This window comes from Podarcis gaigeae, assembly GCF_964106915.1.
Source record: "Podarcis gaigeae genome assembly, chromosome: 8".
Lineage (NCBI taxonomy): Eukaryota > Metazoa > Chordata > Lepidosauria > Squamata > Lacertidae > Podarcis > Podarcis gaigeae.
The window spans coordinates 3,102,079-3,118,962 of NC_139684.1; the positions used below are offsets into that span (position 1 = coordinate 3,102,079).

At 45.2% G+C, this 16,884-nt stretch overlaps 1 protein-coding gene across 1 annotated transcript in view; it reads left to right on the plus strand.

The window, feature by feature from the left end:
- PROM2 (prominin 2) overlaps nt 1-12,205 on the plus strand; it is a 48,983-nt gene extending 36,778 nt beyond the window's left edge. The window contains exons 18-24 of the mRNA XM_083753213.1: nt 543-596; nt 3,558-3,638; nt 6,161-6,229; nt 7,178-7,267; nt 8,494-8,600; nt 9,465-9,554; nt 10,794-12,205. Of these exons, the coding sequence (XP_083609339.1) occupies nt 543-596; nt 3,558-3,638; nt 6,161-6,229; nt 7,178-7,267; nt 8,494-8,600; nt 9,465-9,528 (465 nt within the window). The 3' untranslated portion in view covers nt 9,529-9,554; nt 10,794-12,205. The remainder of the gene's footprint in view (nt 1-542; nt 597-3,557; nt 3,639-6,160; nt 6,230-7,177; nt 7,268-8,493; nt 8,601-9,464; nt 9,555-10,793) is intronic.
- The last annotated feature ends 4,679 nt before the right edge of the window (nt 12,206-16,884 follow it).

Here is a 16,884-nt window from a genome sequence, read left to right on the forward strand (position 1 = left end):
CACAAAAGCATGCAGCAAAGGCTCCTGTTTCCAGAAAGGACAGGGATGGGGATTCTGATCTCTCCACCACTTTTAATTGTTCTCCAAGATGTGGAGGGGAGGAAAAAGCAAAACCGGGACATTCTGGGGTCAAATCAGAAACTAGGATGGCTTCTGTAATTCCGGGACTGTCCCTGGAAAATAGGGACACTTGGAGGGTTTGCAATAGGCAGATTAGAGACTTTAAATAAAAACCTAGGAATGTGCTGAACTCCCTTGAAACATTTATTTAGTCTTAAAATTCCTCAGAAGTTTTGCCTGAGACAGTCCACGCTTCTCAAAAAAACTTGTTTTGCTTCATGAGTAAGCCAGTCATATCTCTAAGCCACACAATGTGGCTTTGGCCCACATGAATTCTAGATGTGGAAAGTCTCCAAATTGTAGGCTGCAAATTTGGTTTTAGGTAAGGTGAAAGTGAGAGTAGTGGGTAGAGGGGAAAGCAACAGATCATGAGGGGAATGGTTCTTCTATGGGGTACGATTCACCTGTTCATTTTCTTATAGGCAAAGCTGAAAGAAAGTGTCGATTACTTATCAACGCTGGGACCTGGCCTCCAGGTATTATTACAGGTTATACAGCTGGAATGGGGTTCTTTGGGGTGCTAAAACTCATTCTCCATAGAATTCTCCAGGTCTGCACTATTCTAGTATGTCACCGGTAGTTTTAAATCTAGTTATTTATATAATACATAATATATATTAGCATGTTTCTGAAACCTCCAGATATATTCTTTTTGAGGTCGCTTGAAGGACCTTGCTAAATGTGAGTCAGCTTGCAAATTTAAACACAAGACTTCCTCTTTTTTCTTTTTATTTGTCTATTTGGGATTCAGAAATATTAGAATAATCCTATTAGAACCAACACACCAGAATCTGAATGAGTTCTGAAAAAAAATAACATCAGTATTGTGGGTGACCAGATTGAAAAAATGCAACATATTGTCTTTTCAACGCTGCACTATCTTCCGCTGCCTGTAGTTCTTATTGGTAGAAGGTGCATAGCCTTTGGTCACTTCCAGACTGTCACTGTTTTCGAGGTGGTGGTGGTGGTCGTCTCAGTCGCATGCCAGCAAGTTCCAGTTGTGCAATTATAGCTAATTGGGCTGTCTTTCCCAAAAGATGTTTGTTTGCCATAAGGAAAGTGACAGGGGAATGCACTGGGAAGTGTGAAATAGCACTTGCTTGATGAAACATTACCTAATCTGCCCACAAACAGATCAGAATGGTTGTCTGGAAGTAACCTTTTTCTTGAAATACACATTTTATTCTGGTTTCAAATGTAAACCGGAAAGAATATCCACCCTTAGGTTTCTTCTTCAACAAATCTTGTGCAGCAAGGAGAAAAACAGTGGAATTCTCCAGGCAATTGGTTTATTGAGCATTCATCCAGCTTTGCTTGCACAAAGTTTATGTGCAGTTTAGATATAACAAGCATTTATTCTGATTTATTTGCAGGAAGGTTATATGGCACTGCAATGAGCATCCTTCCTGCATTTTTCTTGATTTGCTCACAAGTTGTTTACAAGTCTTTCCGTTAGTCATTTGTTCATCTCACACTTTTCAATGTGTTTCACCATAGCTTTCTCAATTGCAAAACGTTTTTACTGTCTTAAAGTAGATTTGCTGATACTTGGACAACATGTCAACATGTCTCTTTATGTATTTGGCATGTAAACCTATGTATTTGGCATGCGCTTGAATCTCTCCCACAAAATGCTGACATTCGGAAGACAGCTGATGTGTCCAGAGTGCCTGTGTTCCCTAAGCAGCTGCCTGCCCTGCAATTTCAGGCAGACACAGTCACTTGTGGAGCTGAGACAAATTTAATATGTGATTCCATTTCTAATTAGTTTATCTACTAATTAAATTAGTTAAAACTGGCAACCCTTTTGGGCAATCTGGAGCAGGTTTACTCATAAGCAACACTGAGTGCAGTGGGAAATACTCCCTAGCAAGTGTGTTTAAGATTGCAGCTCTGGTAAATTTATTAATGGCTAAGGGGTTTGTAATAATAATAATAATAATAATAATAATAATAATAATAATAATAATAATAATAATTTATTAATCATACCCCACCCATCTGGCTGGGTTTCCCCAGCCACTCTGGGCGGCTTCCAACAAAATATTAAAATACAGTGGTCTGTTAAACATTAAAAGCTTCCCTAAACAGGGCTGTCTTCAGATGTCTTCTAAAAGTCTGGTAGTTGTTTTTCTCTTTGACATCTGGTGGGAGGGTGTTTCACAGGGCGGGTGCCACCACCGAGAAAGCCCTCTGCCTGGATCCCTGTAACATAGCTTCTTGCAGAAAGGGAACCGCCAGAAGGCCCTTGGCGCTTGACCTCAGTGTCCTGGCAGAACGATGGGGGTGGAGATGCTCCTTCAGGTATACTGGACCGAGGCCGTTTAGGGCTTTAAAGGTCAGCATCAACACTTTGAATTGTGCTCGGAAACATACCCACCATCACTTTTTGCATAAATTGCTTATGCTTTTTGCTTTGTTGGTTCCTAATTTCCAAATTTTGTAGACATTGTATCTTTTCTTCCTGCTTCTTTTCTTCCTTCTGGTATCTTCAATAACCTGGGCTTTGCACTTGTATTATCCATACCATCGCCATCTTGCGTATTAAAACCCCATTGAAAGGAACTCTTCAAGTTCTGCGTATCTTTCTAAGCAGCATGCAGTGCCTCTTTTACTCTCCATTAGAAGCCCTTGCTTCTATTTAATTCACCACTGAGGGATTTCAGCAAGCACATTCTGTAACTTCATCTTTCAAGGATTGTGACTGTAACAGGGTAATGAAGTGTAATCTAAATTCCACCACAAGCATCTTGCAAAATTATGCACCAAGTGGAAAGGTTGCTTGGGGGTATTGAACCATAATTACAGAGATAGGAAACTCCTTTCGATAAAAGAAAAGGTTCTGCAATTCCTTCATGTATATGTCAAATACAATATGTATTTTCTACACAGAAAGACTTTCCTGTGTGCTGGGGTTCTATTATGCTTGTTTTTTTGCTGTATTAGTGTGGGTGGTGATGGCTTGTGACCGTGAAACACAAACATGTGCAACCAGCAGGCATGATGATCCACACCTGCCTTTGCCAACCTGGCACCCTTCAGGTGCTTTGGAGAACATCTGGAGGCACCAGGTTAGCAAAGGATGCATTGGAGGGAACCGAGGAAGAAACTGCAAGAGGTTGTCACTCTCAGCAGCCGCCCTGTGCTCCTTGTCACTTCTACTTTCAGCCTGACTGATGGAGGGGAGGCCTGTCAGTGGCTTTGTACATCATACAAAGCAATGTTTCTGAATACCAGTTGCGGGAAACCATAGGAGGAGAGAGTGCTCTCGTGCTTGGGTCCTATTTGCAGGTTTCCCACAGGCATGTGGGTGGCCACTGTGGAAACAGGATGCTGGACTAGGTGGGCTATTGACCTGGTCCAGCCACCTTTGTGATGCTCTTATCATCTGTCAGCACTCCCCAGATTGCTAAACTTTCTAACTGCTTCCCCAACAGGCTCAGATAAACAATACCGAGTCTCAGATTGGCCTTATTGAGAAGATGTTCCCCATACAGACTCGGAAAATCCTAAGGCAGGTGAGTAGAAGGAGAGGTGATGGCATTATTCAGCATATTTTGTGGCTGTAACAGAGGGTGAAATATAGGTGTGCATTGGTGTGCAAGAACAGCAGCAGTGCTATCAATCTACCTCCTTTGCTGTGGAAATGGTACGTCTGTCTTCAGCCAGAGGGCTGCTGCTCCACATGTCATTGTTCTAGGAGGCACACATGACACTGAGCACGTTTTGCAGCAAGGTAGGTCAAGTGAGCAGGAAACATCTCATGCATCAGGTGCTGCACACTTCTGAATTGCACCAGCATATCCTGCTTGTGAAGCCATATAATTAGCCACTGTGGGGAAGAGTACTGGATTAGATAGTAGGAGAGAAACTTGAAATTGAGACTGCCTAACTGGTGGCTTCAGAAACAAGACACCGACCAAAATCAGCATTTTTCTAAATTTTGTAATGCAGTTCTCCAGCCAAGTAATGTCTACAGAAAGGCATATACTAGGGTAAAGTGCATGAACATGCATGGTAGCAAAAATAACATAAAAATGTATTATATTACTGAAAGCTGTGTTGCAAAAATATGTATTTTGGGATAAATTCACAGTAAAATTTTACCAGTTTAATGGTAAACTGATGCTATAAGAATTAAACGTATGACTGCAAAGGTGAGAAACTGAAAGCAACTGAAATTTGTGCCTCCCTACTAGATGAGGAGGACGCGGGTGGCGCTGTGGGTAAAACCTCAGTGCCTAGGACTTGCTGATCGTAAGGTCGGCGGTTCGAATCCCTGCGGTGGGGTGAGCTCCCGTCGTTCGGTCCCAGCTCCTGTCAACCTAGCAGTTCGAAAGCACCCCCAAGTGCAAGTAGATAAATAGGGACCTGTTATGTACTGAATGGAATAGGATCCAAACTGCAACAGTCTGATTGGTCCTAGAACAATAGGATCCAAAAGGCAGCAGTCTGATTGGTCCTAGAACAATAGGATTCAGAATGCAGCAGTCTGATTGGTCCTAGAACAATGCAGCAATATGATTGGTTGGCAGGAACCACCCAATCATGCTCCAGATAGAAGTGAATCCACAACCTGATTGGCTTACAGTAGAATTCCAGAATTAGCCAATCATGTGCAGCCCATTGTGTAAATAATGTATATAAAGCAGATACTTTGAGGGGACTTTCATTCATTCCTCCTCACACTATGAGCTGAATAAAGAGCATGAAATCACTTTGCGACTCTGAGCATATTTCAGGACCGCTTTATAGCGGGAAGGTAAACGGCATTTCCGTGTGCGGCGCTGGTGCTGGCTCGCCAGATGCAGCTTCGTCACGCTGGCCACGTGACCCGGAAGTGTCTTCGGACAGCGGCAGCTCCCGGCCTCTTGAGCGAGATGAGCGCGCAACCCTAGAGTCGGTCACGACTGGCCCGTACGGGCAGGGGTACCTTTTTACTAGATGGGGGGACGCGGGTGGCACTGTGGGTTAAACCACAGAGCCTAGGACTTGCCAATCAGATGGTCAGCGGTTCGAATCCCTGCGACGGGGTGAGCTCCCGTTGCTCGGTCCCTGCTCCTGCCAACCTAGCAATTCAAAAGCACGTCAAAGTGCAAGTAGATAAATAGGTACCACTCTGGCGGGAAGGTAAACGGCGTTTCCGTGCGCTGCTCTGGTTAGCCAGAAGCGGCTTAGTCCTGCTGGCCACATGATCCGGAAGCTGTACGCTGGCTCCCTCGGCCAGTAAAGTGAGATTAGCGCTGCAACCCCAGAGTCGGTCACGACTGGACCTAATGGTCAGGGGTCCCTTTACCTTACTAGTTGGGAGGAGGCCTGTTATACTCATAGACCCTGCCACAAAAGCTCTCAGTCAGGACCAGAAACACAAGGAGGGGAGAGGCAAAGGTGTTGTTGACAGCAAGTGTGACCACCATTGAAACCTCCCCCTGAATGGAAGAAAGTGAAGTGAGACAAGGAGGAAGAGAATAATAAAAATGCAAGGTTGGAAAGCAAGAGGAAAGTTAGGTTTCTAGAAGTTTTCTTAAGGAAGAAAAACAGAAAGTCAGTTGGATGTTTGTAGGAAATGTGTGTGCATTAGAGGTAGAAGAAACCAGGACTGACCAAAGCTATATGCTGTGTGTTCTCAAAGCACACATGGGCTGTATGAAGCAGCACTGAGAGTTGCCAGGTGCATGTCAGCTGCCCCACAGATTTCTGTGGTATAAAACAGAAGCAGCTGAGTGTCTTGTCCAGGGCCATTTAGTGAACGGATGGCTGAAAGGGGATTTGAACCTAGGTCTAATGCTGATCATCTCATGGCTGGATCTGTGTCAAAACACTTTTTGCAAATGGGCAACACGTGCAGTCTGCTTCCAATAAATGTGAACTGCAACCTAGCTAACAACATATATTTGCAACATAATTTTTATGTAGGAGCAATCTTCAATTTGGAAGATTATGTATTAATTGGTGGAGGGACAGGGGTGGGGCATCTCTGATTACCCTCTTGAGAAGCACTGGTTGGAGTCCTTCAACCTGCACCTCCTTTCTCCTCCAGGAGCTGGATTGCTTTGTAAGGAAAGAGGTGGGGTACGTCTCACAGTACCTGAAATGGCTGAGGAGCGTGGTAAGTATGAGATTCTTTTGCACCCGAGTGGTGCCTCAGGAGTGAGATGGTGCTGAACAAAAGTGGCAGCGACCACTGGACAAACCTTGCCTTGGGGTGGGATGTTGATCAGGTGCATTAGAAGGGCAAGATGCCTGTTGTGGGAAATGCATCATGAGGGCAGAAGAAGGGAAAGTCGTGTATTAGTTAAAGGGTCAGCTGGATGAAGCCAGCATAATTCAGGAAAGAAATTGCCTGCATGGAGGCCTCTGTGACTTATTGGAGGCTTGCAAATGCCAGTTGTTCATTAATTGAGATTTTTAATTAATTCACCAAGTCTCAAGTTGTAGTTTAGGCAGAAGTAGGTGGGCTGCTTACCAGTAGTGATAGGGTGAGGTGGTAGGGAGATTAGTGCAGTGCTAACACACCAACAGGAGCAGCAGATTGGTTATGCCATGTGTTTGCACCACTGCAACCACCCTGCTGCCTCGCCTCTTCCCCTTTGCCTCCTGATAAGCAACAAGGACCCACCTGCTGGGAAGCTGGTGTTAGTGGATCTGCTTCACCTGGTAAGCAGTTTCTGAGTTTTGGTGAAAAAAGAGCGTAAGAAATCTACTCACCTGTATTCTGTCTCTGGCCACTTCCATTCCAGGTGACCTGTTTTTAAAGCAGTGATTCAAATTTGTTTGTGAGTTATAGGATGCTTCAGCAAGCAATTGTTATCCCTCACTATCCAGTGTATTACCCCCTCATTTTCCTTAGCCCAAATATCCAGGTTTTTTTGGGGGGGGGGGGACAGGTTTGTTGTACAAGAATAACAACTTTAATAGTGCAAGCTGAATTTGTCAGTATGTGATTGAATCCTGCCCCAAAATAGTGACAGTCTGGAAGCGCCCTGTGAGCCTCATTCTCCATGCACTGCTTAAACAAGTTGTGATATGCGCAAGCAATTCTCCTTTTCCGTTCCAGCTAACTGAGGATGTTGCATCCTGCAAACCTTTCTCCACTGCTCTAGACAATGGCCGGGTGATCTTGTGTGATCGTATTGCAGATCCCTGGGTAAGTGCTCCAGATAGTTCTTCTACTGTCTAAAATTTGCTGGCCCTCTTCCTCTTTGCCTTTTGCTTGATGTGTTTCCTCAGATCCAGGGTGTGGCTAATCAGGCCTCCCCGCTTGGCCTGTGAGGTTGTGACAGGGCAGGTAAGGACAGGGCTAAGGACCCTCTGCAGGCATGCCAAGATTAGGGCCCCCACATCCTCTGGACTCCCAAGCAGGGGCTGCAGCCACTCCTGGCAAAGCCCTAGCCTGACTCACTATTGCTATTGTTTTCCAAAGAAGTTGGAGCATTATGGCTGACAGCAGGGAGTCTCTCTCAGCATCTAACGCCTCTGCTCAGAGACCTGCACTGGTTACGGATTCAGTGTGCTAGTATAGAAAGCCCTTAGCAACTTGAAAGCAGTTTCCCTGCGAGATTGCCTTTCCCCCACATGCACCTGCTTCAATCTGAGGAACTGCCACCATTTCAGGTTCCACATAATACTCCTTACACAGTTGCAAAAAATTGATCTTTCAGTATGGCAGAGCCCTTTTTTCTTTAGGCATACCTATCCAGACATTCTAGGACGTGGGTGGCACTGTGGTCTAAACCACAGAGCCTAGGGCTTGCTGATCAGAAGGTTGGTGGTTCAAATCCGCACAATGGAGTGAGCTCCCATTGCTCGGTCCCTGCTCCTGCCTACCTCCTGCTAGTTCAAAAGCACGTCAAGTGCAAGTAGATAAATAGGTACCACTCCGGCGGGAAGGTAAACAGCGTTTCCATGTGCTGCTTTGGTTCGCCAGAAGCGGCTTAGTCATGCTGGCCACATCACCCGGAAGCTGTCTGTGGACAAACGCCGGCTCCCTCGGCCTATAGAGCGAGATGAGCACGCAACCCCAGAGTCGTCTGAGACTGGACCTAACGGTCAGGGGTACCTTTACCTTTATCCAGACATTCTGGCAGCAGAAGTAGTGTTTTAATCTGATTTTAGCTTATCATTGACACTGATTATTTTTTGAACGCTTTAAACAGCTGCTTTCAACAGTTTATACTGACAATTTTACTGTTCTATTTCTTTTGTAAGCCACTTTGAGGTTTCTCTTGACAGCCAAAGGGCATATGAATTTTATGAAAGAACGGAATACTGTATGAAAGTAAACTTTTCATTTGGCGATCTGCCAGCCATGGTTGTCTTCCCAGAGGATGGAGCCCTTCACCAGGGTTTGTCTCTCTGTGCTTCCTCCCCCAGAATGCCTTCTGGTTCAGCCTGGGCTGCTGCGCCTTCTTCCTCCTCCCCAGCATCTTCTTCGCCATCAAGACCACCAAGCACTTTCGTCCCATCCGGCACCGATTAGTGTAAGTGTTGGGCACAGACGCAGGGGGGGCCTTGGGGGCGGCTTCACATTCAATTCAATTCATCTGCTTATTAGATAATTTGTACACCAGCCTTTGCTGTACAACCCCCTGGGTGACCGCCAACAATGAAACAGCATGGAGAAGAAAAGATAAAAGCACAGAAATAGCAGCCATAGAACCAGATTATTCGGCACGGCTGTAGCTCAGTTAGATGCTGTGATGGGCGCAGGGGCACGGGGGCCTGCAGGGTGAAATTGGGAGCAGGGACCACAATCCAGTACCCTATGAATGACCCATCAGGTCCAGAGGCCTTATGGACACCCACAGTGTTTCCTCTCACTCTGTTAAACAGAGAATAAAAGTCATTGATTTATAAGAGCCACATATGTCAGCCTGTTGCCACATATCCCATGGCCTTATTTAACCTTTTTAATCAATACCTGTTTTATTAGCCTTCAAACCTTTTACATGACAGGTGTTCTACCGTCCCTTTTAAAGGTCAGTGTTGCCTTTGTAACTCCACTTAGGTTATACATGTAAGTCAATGCAGTATAAATTATCTTCTCATGAGGCTGTTTCCAGGCTAGTCTTTGGAGACCCTCGTGAGTATTTTTTTCTTGAGGAAATGAGCAGGTGGCAAATTTGAAATGTCACTTTTTTCCTCATGTTATGTAACCTGTCGTTGCCCTTCATAATCTGTTGTATTGAGGCTGTGGTTTGCAATTTGGGAGTAATTCTTAGTTGGCCATAATAAACATCCTACTTTCCCTAAAACAAGCTAATGAGGTGAAATAGCTTCACAAATTTGTATTGTCACTTCTCCCCAAACCTCTCATTTGTGTTTTTTCCCCATGTTGTGTCTAGCTCTACTGGATCAGAGGAAACTTACCCCTTCCATATCCCACGTGTCACGTCTCTGCGACTGTAAGCAACTCCATGTGTTCGGATGTCCAGGTGAGAGAGATGTGCATTCTCTGGGGATCTGTGACCCCTGGGCTGCTCATGCGCACATCCTTCCCTCTTTCTGCCACAGAATCATCAAGTGCAAAGTTGCCACAATAGCTCAGAGAACAAAACTTCTGGGCACCTTTGATAGTGGGAGAATCTCAGAGGCACCAAGTGCTCTGTGACAACATTCAGCTTTCCCAGGTTAAGCTCTTAAAATTACAAAAATGGCACCAAGGTAAAATTACTGCTTAAATACTTTCCTTGCTCCTTTCTAGGCATTTGGAAGTGCCTCAGATTCCTGTAGATAAAACTAAAATACTGTGCTCACTGAATCTCTGAATGGCAAGAGACTCTACCAGGTGTTCCTGAGGTTTAGTTTTCTTGGAATGAGGGTCAGTGGAGATTGTGATGTATTTAGAATATATTGTTTTATTTAAACACATACACAACATGAGCATAGGATGGAGGGGCTCACAGCATTAACACCCCAACAGATCTTTCTTCCCCATTATGGACTTGTTGTCAGGAGTCCCTCTCCTGCCTTTTTTGTGACCTCCCCAAAAATCTAGCTAGGAATTTCCCTTCTTCCACAAAGACAAGCCCTAGTTTTAGAAAAAGGCAACTGATATTGGAGCCGCCCCCTGCACATTCAGCCCTCTCAAGTCAAGTCGCTCTGTGTCTCCTTTCAGTTCAGCCAAAACACACAGACACAGCCCCACTTTCCCTATTATTCCAGCCAGGTGAGGTGGGAAAAGCCCACCTATTTATCTCTATGGCAGCAAGGCTTACACTAAACTGCTGATGTGACAGTACCTAGCTGAGTGGCTAAGGTCATTAACTTTACATAGGAATTGGTTTGACCAGTAAGTAGGTTTTTCTACTGGATTCCAAACCTCACAGGCCAGTAAGGGACCCACTGATATCATCCAATCCTATAACAATCCCTCCAACCCTATAACAAACTAGTTTTTCTCTCTCCTGTTAATAGTACAACAGATGAAAGTGAGGGCGAGGGCCATTTTGCTGTCTAGGGAACAGATAAGCACACAGAACCTTTAGGACCAGCTCTTCTTCTCTCCACCTTAACCTGTTAAATGGCAGCAGTCATGTCAAGCCTGCTCAGATAATCCAGCTGGAGTTTCCGACTGAGATTCCTGATGCCTTTCAGAACTCTGCTAAAATCAATTAGGCCTGTCTGCCTATAGAGCCCCTCACCCAAACCATACTCATGTTTTTCACTTGCAGGAATCACCATGGGAAAATGGCTGGATCCTTCCAAGGGTGGCCCTCTGCGCTGCGTGGGGTTGATACTGAGCTCTTAATGAAACAACTTCTCTTGGACTGAAAACTTTTTATCCCATCGCTGTTATTCATCTCATCACAAATTTGCTTTCCTTCCAAGTATCCCTTGCTGGTCCTCCTCACTCAAAGAGAGCGAGTAAATTTGTAGATGATGGCAAGGTGGTTGATGTCCTCTTAAACCTGTCTCTTGCGACCTGGTATGAGGCCTGTATCACCACTTGGCAGGTTACTTTTTAATAATAACACAGATGAGACTGAGTAGGGATGGAGGGTTCTGTAGATTTCAGTTCTCACAGTTTCTCATTTTTCAAATCTTAAATTCACTTCTCCACATTTCTGCAGCACATTTCTGCATTTTTTAAAAACCCACATCATGATAATTCATCAGCATGTTAGTTGATCTTCCCCTGATAAACATAATATTATATGCAGTGTGCTATTTCCCTTAATATATGCTTTTTTGTAAGCACTCTATCTTGGAGAACTGCATCACAAAATTTCAAATTCGTGAGACTTTTGAGGCACAGCTGTGTTTCAGTTTGCATACTAGATTCAGCTTTGAATACACCCTGAATCAGTTTCCTTCTCCACTTCTAGGGTAGGAGGAATCACCCACCTAGCAAGAGGCAAGAACTGGGGTCGTGCTGGCCTGGTGTGTCTGCGGGAGTTGAGGTTGCCAAAATAATTCCACATTGTCAAAAGTATCTACCTCCTCCCCTGATCAAAATCTCAGATTTCAATTTAAAAATCTTTATTTATATAAGAAATGGCGAAATGTGGGATGAAGCAGAAAACAGATAGGCAGCATTAAGAGAGAGAGAGAGAGAGAGAGAGAGAGAGAGAGAGAGAGAGAGAGAGAAAACAATTTATTCCCTAACCTAGCTTAGCATACACAGCAGCTTCCAGGGTCTGAACCTGAGACCTTCTACATGCAAGGCAGGTGCTCAACCAGCAGCCACTGAGCTGTGTTCCATCCCTGTGTTCTCCCTCCGTGATGCTGCCTTCCATGTATGCACAAAGGGGTAATGCAGTGCTTATTTTTAGCAAAATTCTCTCTGCATGCCACACCAGCAAGAAGCAATTCAGGCACTGCTTTCCCCTGGTGCTATGCATGTAGGAGTGTTGCTAAAAATAGACATGTTATTCTGTCCTTTGGTTGTGCATGCCTCTGCATGCGCCACGCAGAAAGAAAATGGCCCGCTCCCACGTATGCACCAAGCTCCTGCCATCTGAGCCCTTTAGGGACAGCAATCCGCCAGTCTTGTGTATAATAATGGCTGCAATTTGCCCCAGTCGGTTTGGGAACGTTGGCCTATTAATAAATAAGCCACTTTGGAAAGATGTGGCTATCAAAACTTTCTGTTGCCTGTGTGTCTTTGGGGAAGAGCAGGGGATGATTTGGGAAACCCAGGAATGTCAGAGGTTGTCTCATACTGAGTTAGGTAAAGGTAAAGGTACCCCTGCCCGTACGGGCCAGTCTTGACAGACTCTGGGGTTGTGCGCCCATCTCACTCAAGAGGCCAGGGGCCAGCGCTGTCCGGAAACACTTCCGGGTCACGTGGCCAGCGTGACATCACTGCTCTGGCGAGCCAGAGCCGCACACGGAAACGCCGTTTACCTTCCCGCTGGTAAGCGGTCCCTATTTATCTACTTGCACCCGGAGGTGCTTTCGAACTGCTAGGTTGGCAGGCGCTGGGACCGAGCAGCAGGAGGCACCCCACCGCAGGGATTCGAACCGCCGACCTTTCGATCGGCAAGTCCTAGGCGCTGAGGCTTTAACCCACAGTGCCACCTGCGTCCCTCACATACTGAGTTAGACCAGTGGCTTAATATTCTTAATATTCTCTCCACTGACTGGCAGCAGCTCCCCAGGGTTTGGGACAGAGGACTTTCCCTGCCCTACAACTGGGACTGAACTTGGGGGTTTCAGGGAGCTGTGGTCTTTCCCCCTCAAGATGTGGAGAATGTCCTCTGCTTTCAGTCATCCTGTGGTGATAGTTAGCTGCTTTAGCGCTCAGAGTTTCTTACTCTGTTCATAAGTAGGTTTGGCAGATTCAACCCAGAGAGAAGTTTGTCCGGCTCAGCTTCTTCTACTATTGCATCATTATCAGGAAAGAGAAGAGAAGCCTGCCATTGAAAAAAATTAATTTGATATAGCCTTAATATTTTTGATAAAAATATATCATACCAGGATGAAGGCATAACAAGTAGCCATGAACAAATTTCTCAATGTGTATCAAAAATATAACCTCCACTGATTAATCTGAAGAACAGGAAAACCCACATTGTATTGAAATTTCTATTTCCCCTATCAGTAGCCAGCCAGAGGTGCAGATGCTTTTGTCCAAAAAAACCCAGAAGTCACTTGTGAGTTGCCAGTGCACTAGTGCCTTCCTGCAAATAAGGTCGGGCAATTAGAAATACAAAAAAATCTGGAGGTAACTTTAAATGGGGATAATTTCATAAACATTCCTAAAGTAGTTTAGATCAGGCTTCCTCAACCTTGGCCCTCCAGATGTTTTGAGACTACAATTCCCAGAATCCCTGACCACTGGTCCTGCTAGCTAGGGATCTTGGGAGTTGTAGACCAAAAACATCTGGAGGGCCAAGGTTGAAGAAGCCTGGTTTAGATGAAGGATCACTACTGATGTGCACAGTCACACCCTGCTTTTACATATGACAAAAAGTCTTGCCAAGTTTTTTAAGTGTTTCAAAACCTATGTAACATACCTGAGCAAAGGTGGCAGCGTGTCCAAAGAAATGTGCCTCACTCCTATAGTATGTCCACATTCGTGGCTTCAAGCACAAGGAGGTCTTTTTCTCTGCTGCATTTCAAGTTGCATTTCTACACAAGAGAGGGGGTGGGGATGTCTTCACTGTCACACATGACCTTTTGGTTTCCCTGCCCCTGTAACCTCCCACCCCCTGAGGAATTAATGAAACTGTCCTAGGCACATGGGCACTCAGCTGCAGAGGCATAATGGCTTTCTCCAATGTACACACCGTTATTAAGAAGCAAATTGCAGCTTTAAGTTTTCTAGTTGGGCTGAAGCTGATTTGAGAAAAAGGCATCAAACAGCAGTATTTGTCAAGAAACTACAGCATCAATATGGACTGTGGCTTACGTCACGCAAATGTGGTTTCAAAAACTAGCAGTGGAAATGCGGAGTAAGTGGTCATGTGAACATGCCCTGAAAAACAATTATCTGTTTCCCAGCCTGAAATTTTCTAGAATACTAAATCTCACTAGATCTGGCAACATTTTGTTTTCTCTTAAACCAGCTGAGTGCAGTCAAATTTAGCTACCTTCTGGCAGGGCATTTGAATACAACAGCAGTTTTCTCCGGCAGGATTAAATCTGTTGAAAGCTATAATCTGCCAAATGTTTCAGTTTAGTTTGTTATAATCTGTTGGAGCTTTTTCAAGTGGTATTTTTTATAGCTGGAGATGATTATTATTTTAAGGGGGGGAGGTTTATAAAAGGACCTTATGCCACGCTTTGTCAGCCAGGTGCCCTCCAGATGTTTTAGACTCCCAAGTGCCGTCAGGTCCAGCCAGCACGGCTGCCCTCCCATCAGTCCCAGTGTCGTATGGCTGGGCTGGCTAGGGCTGATGGGAACATATGGAGAGTGCCCGGCTGGCAGTGTCTACTGTACACTCAAGGCAGTTAAGCATATGTCTGTGTGTTTAAAAAAAGGAAATAGTTTTGAAAAGGACACTAAAAGACATTGCCAGTTAAAAAAAGGCAGCCCAGAATAAAACATTTTTCATCCTTTCTTCAGAAAGAGCTGCTTGAAGTCTACTCCCTTTGTCACTTCTGATGAATGGGCAATTAGACTTAATAGTTTGGATAGTGCTCTTTTGTGGAAATGCATTATTCACCCTCCAACATGCTCCTGCTTAAGTGGACCACTGCTCCATCTCCTTGGCCCTCGATGGCTCATGGCTGTTACTTCTCCAAAGCCCTCAGCCAGCTAAAGTCACCAGCTCCCTTAAACAGGAAAGGGGATTCTCTCCTTTGCTGCCTCCAGTGCTCCCCTGGGATCCTGCGCAGCACTATTCTAGCCCTCTGTCTGGTCCTTGGGACTCTGCCCAGGCACCCCTTCACCCCCACCCCCTGCTGCTTCACATGGCTGCATGGAGGACACAGAGGGGAGAGTGAGTGTGTGTAGAAGCTGCCTATTGTGCAAAGGTAGAGTTGGGCCCACCCATTTCTGGCATGTGGTCCTCAGAAGGTTCCCCAGAAGGGCATGTGGCCCTTGGGCAGAAAAGCTTCCCCCCCTTCTCTACAGTGCTGTCTCTCTTTCACCCCTTTTTCAAATCACTGTTCTCATAGCACATATTTTCCATTAAGGCTTTGGCTCAACCTCTAAAGTGCTCAAGTGTTTAAAGAGCATCCCACGATCCCTTTGGCTCAGCTCCAATGGCCCCCTCCATCTCCAACAGAAACTGGTCCTCAGCATGTGGGGCTGCACTTGCTCATGGCCATCCTTTGCTAGCCCTGCCCACCCCTCTCTCTGCCTTCTCCATTGCGGAAGCTGTTGAAATGCAGGTTGTAAGCAGCCTGAGAAAGGGCTTTGGCTTGTTGTATGCATTTTGCTGATGAGGAACGAAGGGTGAGAGAACAGCTTGCCCATGGCACTCATCCGATTCCTAGACAAACACTGATTCCAAAGCCGGATCCCAGCCCAGTGTTCCAGGGCTTCGTCTTGGAGGGGGAAGCCTCAGCCATGGGCGGCTCAAGAGCATTTCGTGCTTGTGGACAAAGCAGGGTTCTCACGATACGTTTGAAGTACATCTCCCCATCCGGTCATTTCTTCCTCCTAGGGAAGAATCAGTTTCGATTCTCTCAGTTTCTATTTGTTCCATTTAGTTCTCCACATTTCTGCAGCAATTTGCACTTAACAACAACAAACACCTCATGAACATTATTCAGCCTTTTGGTGTGAATTTGTTCCAATAAATACATTTTTGTATACAGTTGGTTTTTTTTACTAATATGAAGGAAGGCTGTGTGTCGGGTCTCATATTGTTTTGGAAAGTGCAAATTTGATCAGTTTGACTTTAAATGTAAAACAAATTACATTCTCCCCCTTCCCTGCCCCTCAAAGAGCTGCAATTCCTGGCACTCTTAACATTAAAACTACTATTTCCAGGATTCTTTGAGGGGAAGTGGTTTAAATGTGCTTTAAATGTATGGTGTGTAAAGAGTCCAGCATAACTTGTTGATGAATCTACTGTAACTTCAACACTTGTGATGGGGCAGCAGCTACCAGAGGGGCTGCTTAGGTCTGGTCTTCTGCACTCACCGCACGCAGCTGCAGCCCTCTCTCCAGCCTCTGCCACTTGAGGCAGCTGCCTCACTCGGCCCAACAGTTGGGCTGCCCCTGCCAAAGGACACCATTTCTCAGCAGCCTTGAGCTCCCACAGCTTCCTATGTGTTAATTAACTTATCATTATCACAACCATTTATTTAGTTATTTTATTTATTTATTCTGCCCTTCATCCATAGATCTCATAGCAGTTCACAGAATAAAAAGACAAGATAAAAACAAAGAACACACAATAAAAACCCAAACAAACAAAGAAACCAACCAACCAGCCAACCAACCAACCAGTAACCCCCTCCACCCTCTCTCTTCCTTCATAGTAGTTAGCACATTATGATGTCTGAGTTTATCTTTCTATGCAAGTCATGGGGGGGGGGGCGTTCTTTGGAAAAAAACAACAACCCCAACCCCAGTTTCAATAAGCAATTGCATATTGTGGCATGTCTGCCTTGGGACAACGAAGTGTCAAATGGCAAGACCTCTGCTATGAAATAATAAGCAATTGTTTATTCTGTGGGCAAAAATAGAGCTGTCTACTTCTGATCCTCTTATAATCAGGATAGCTTAAGAGCTGAGCTGCAAAAAGAGGCCTTGAGGCAGTATCTATTATTCATATCCTGTCCTGTGCCTGAGCCATGTAGATTCCAAACACCCACATTTTTGTTCCTCAACTCAAGGATAGTGACTACCATGGTTCTCCTTTA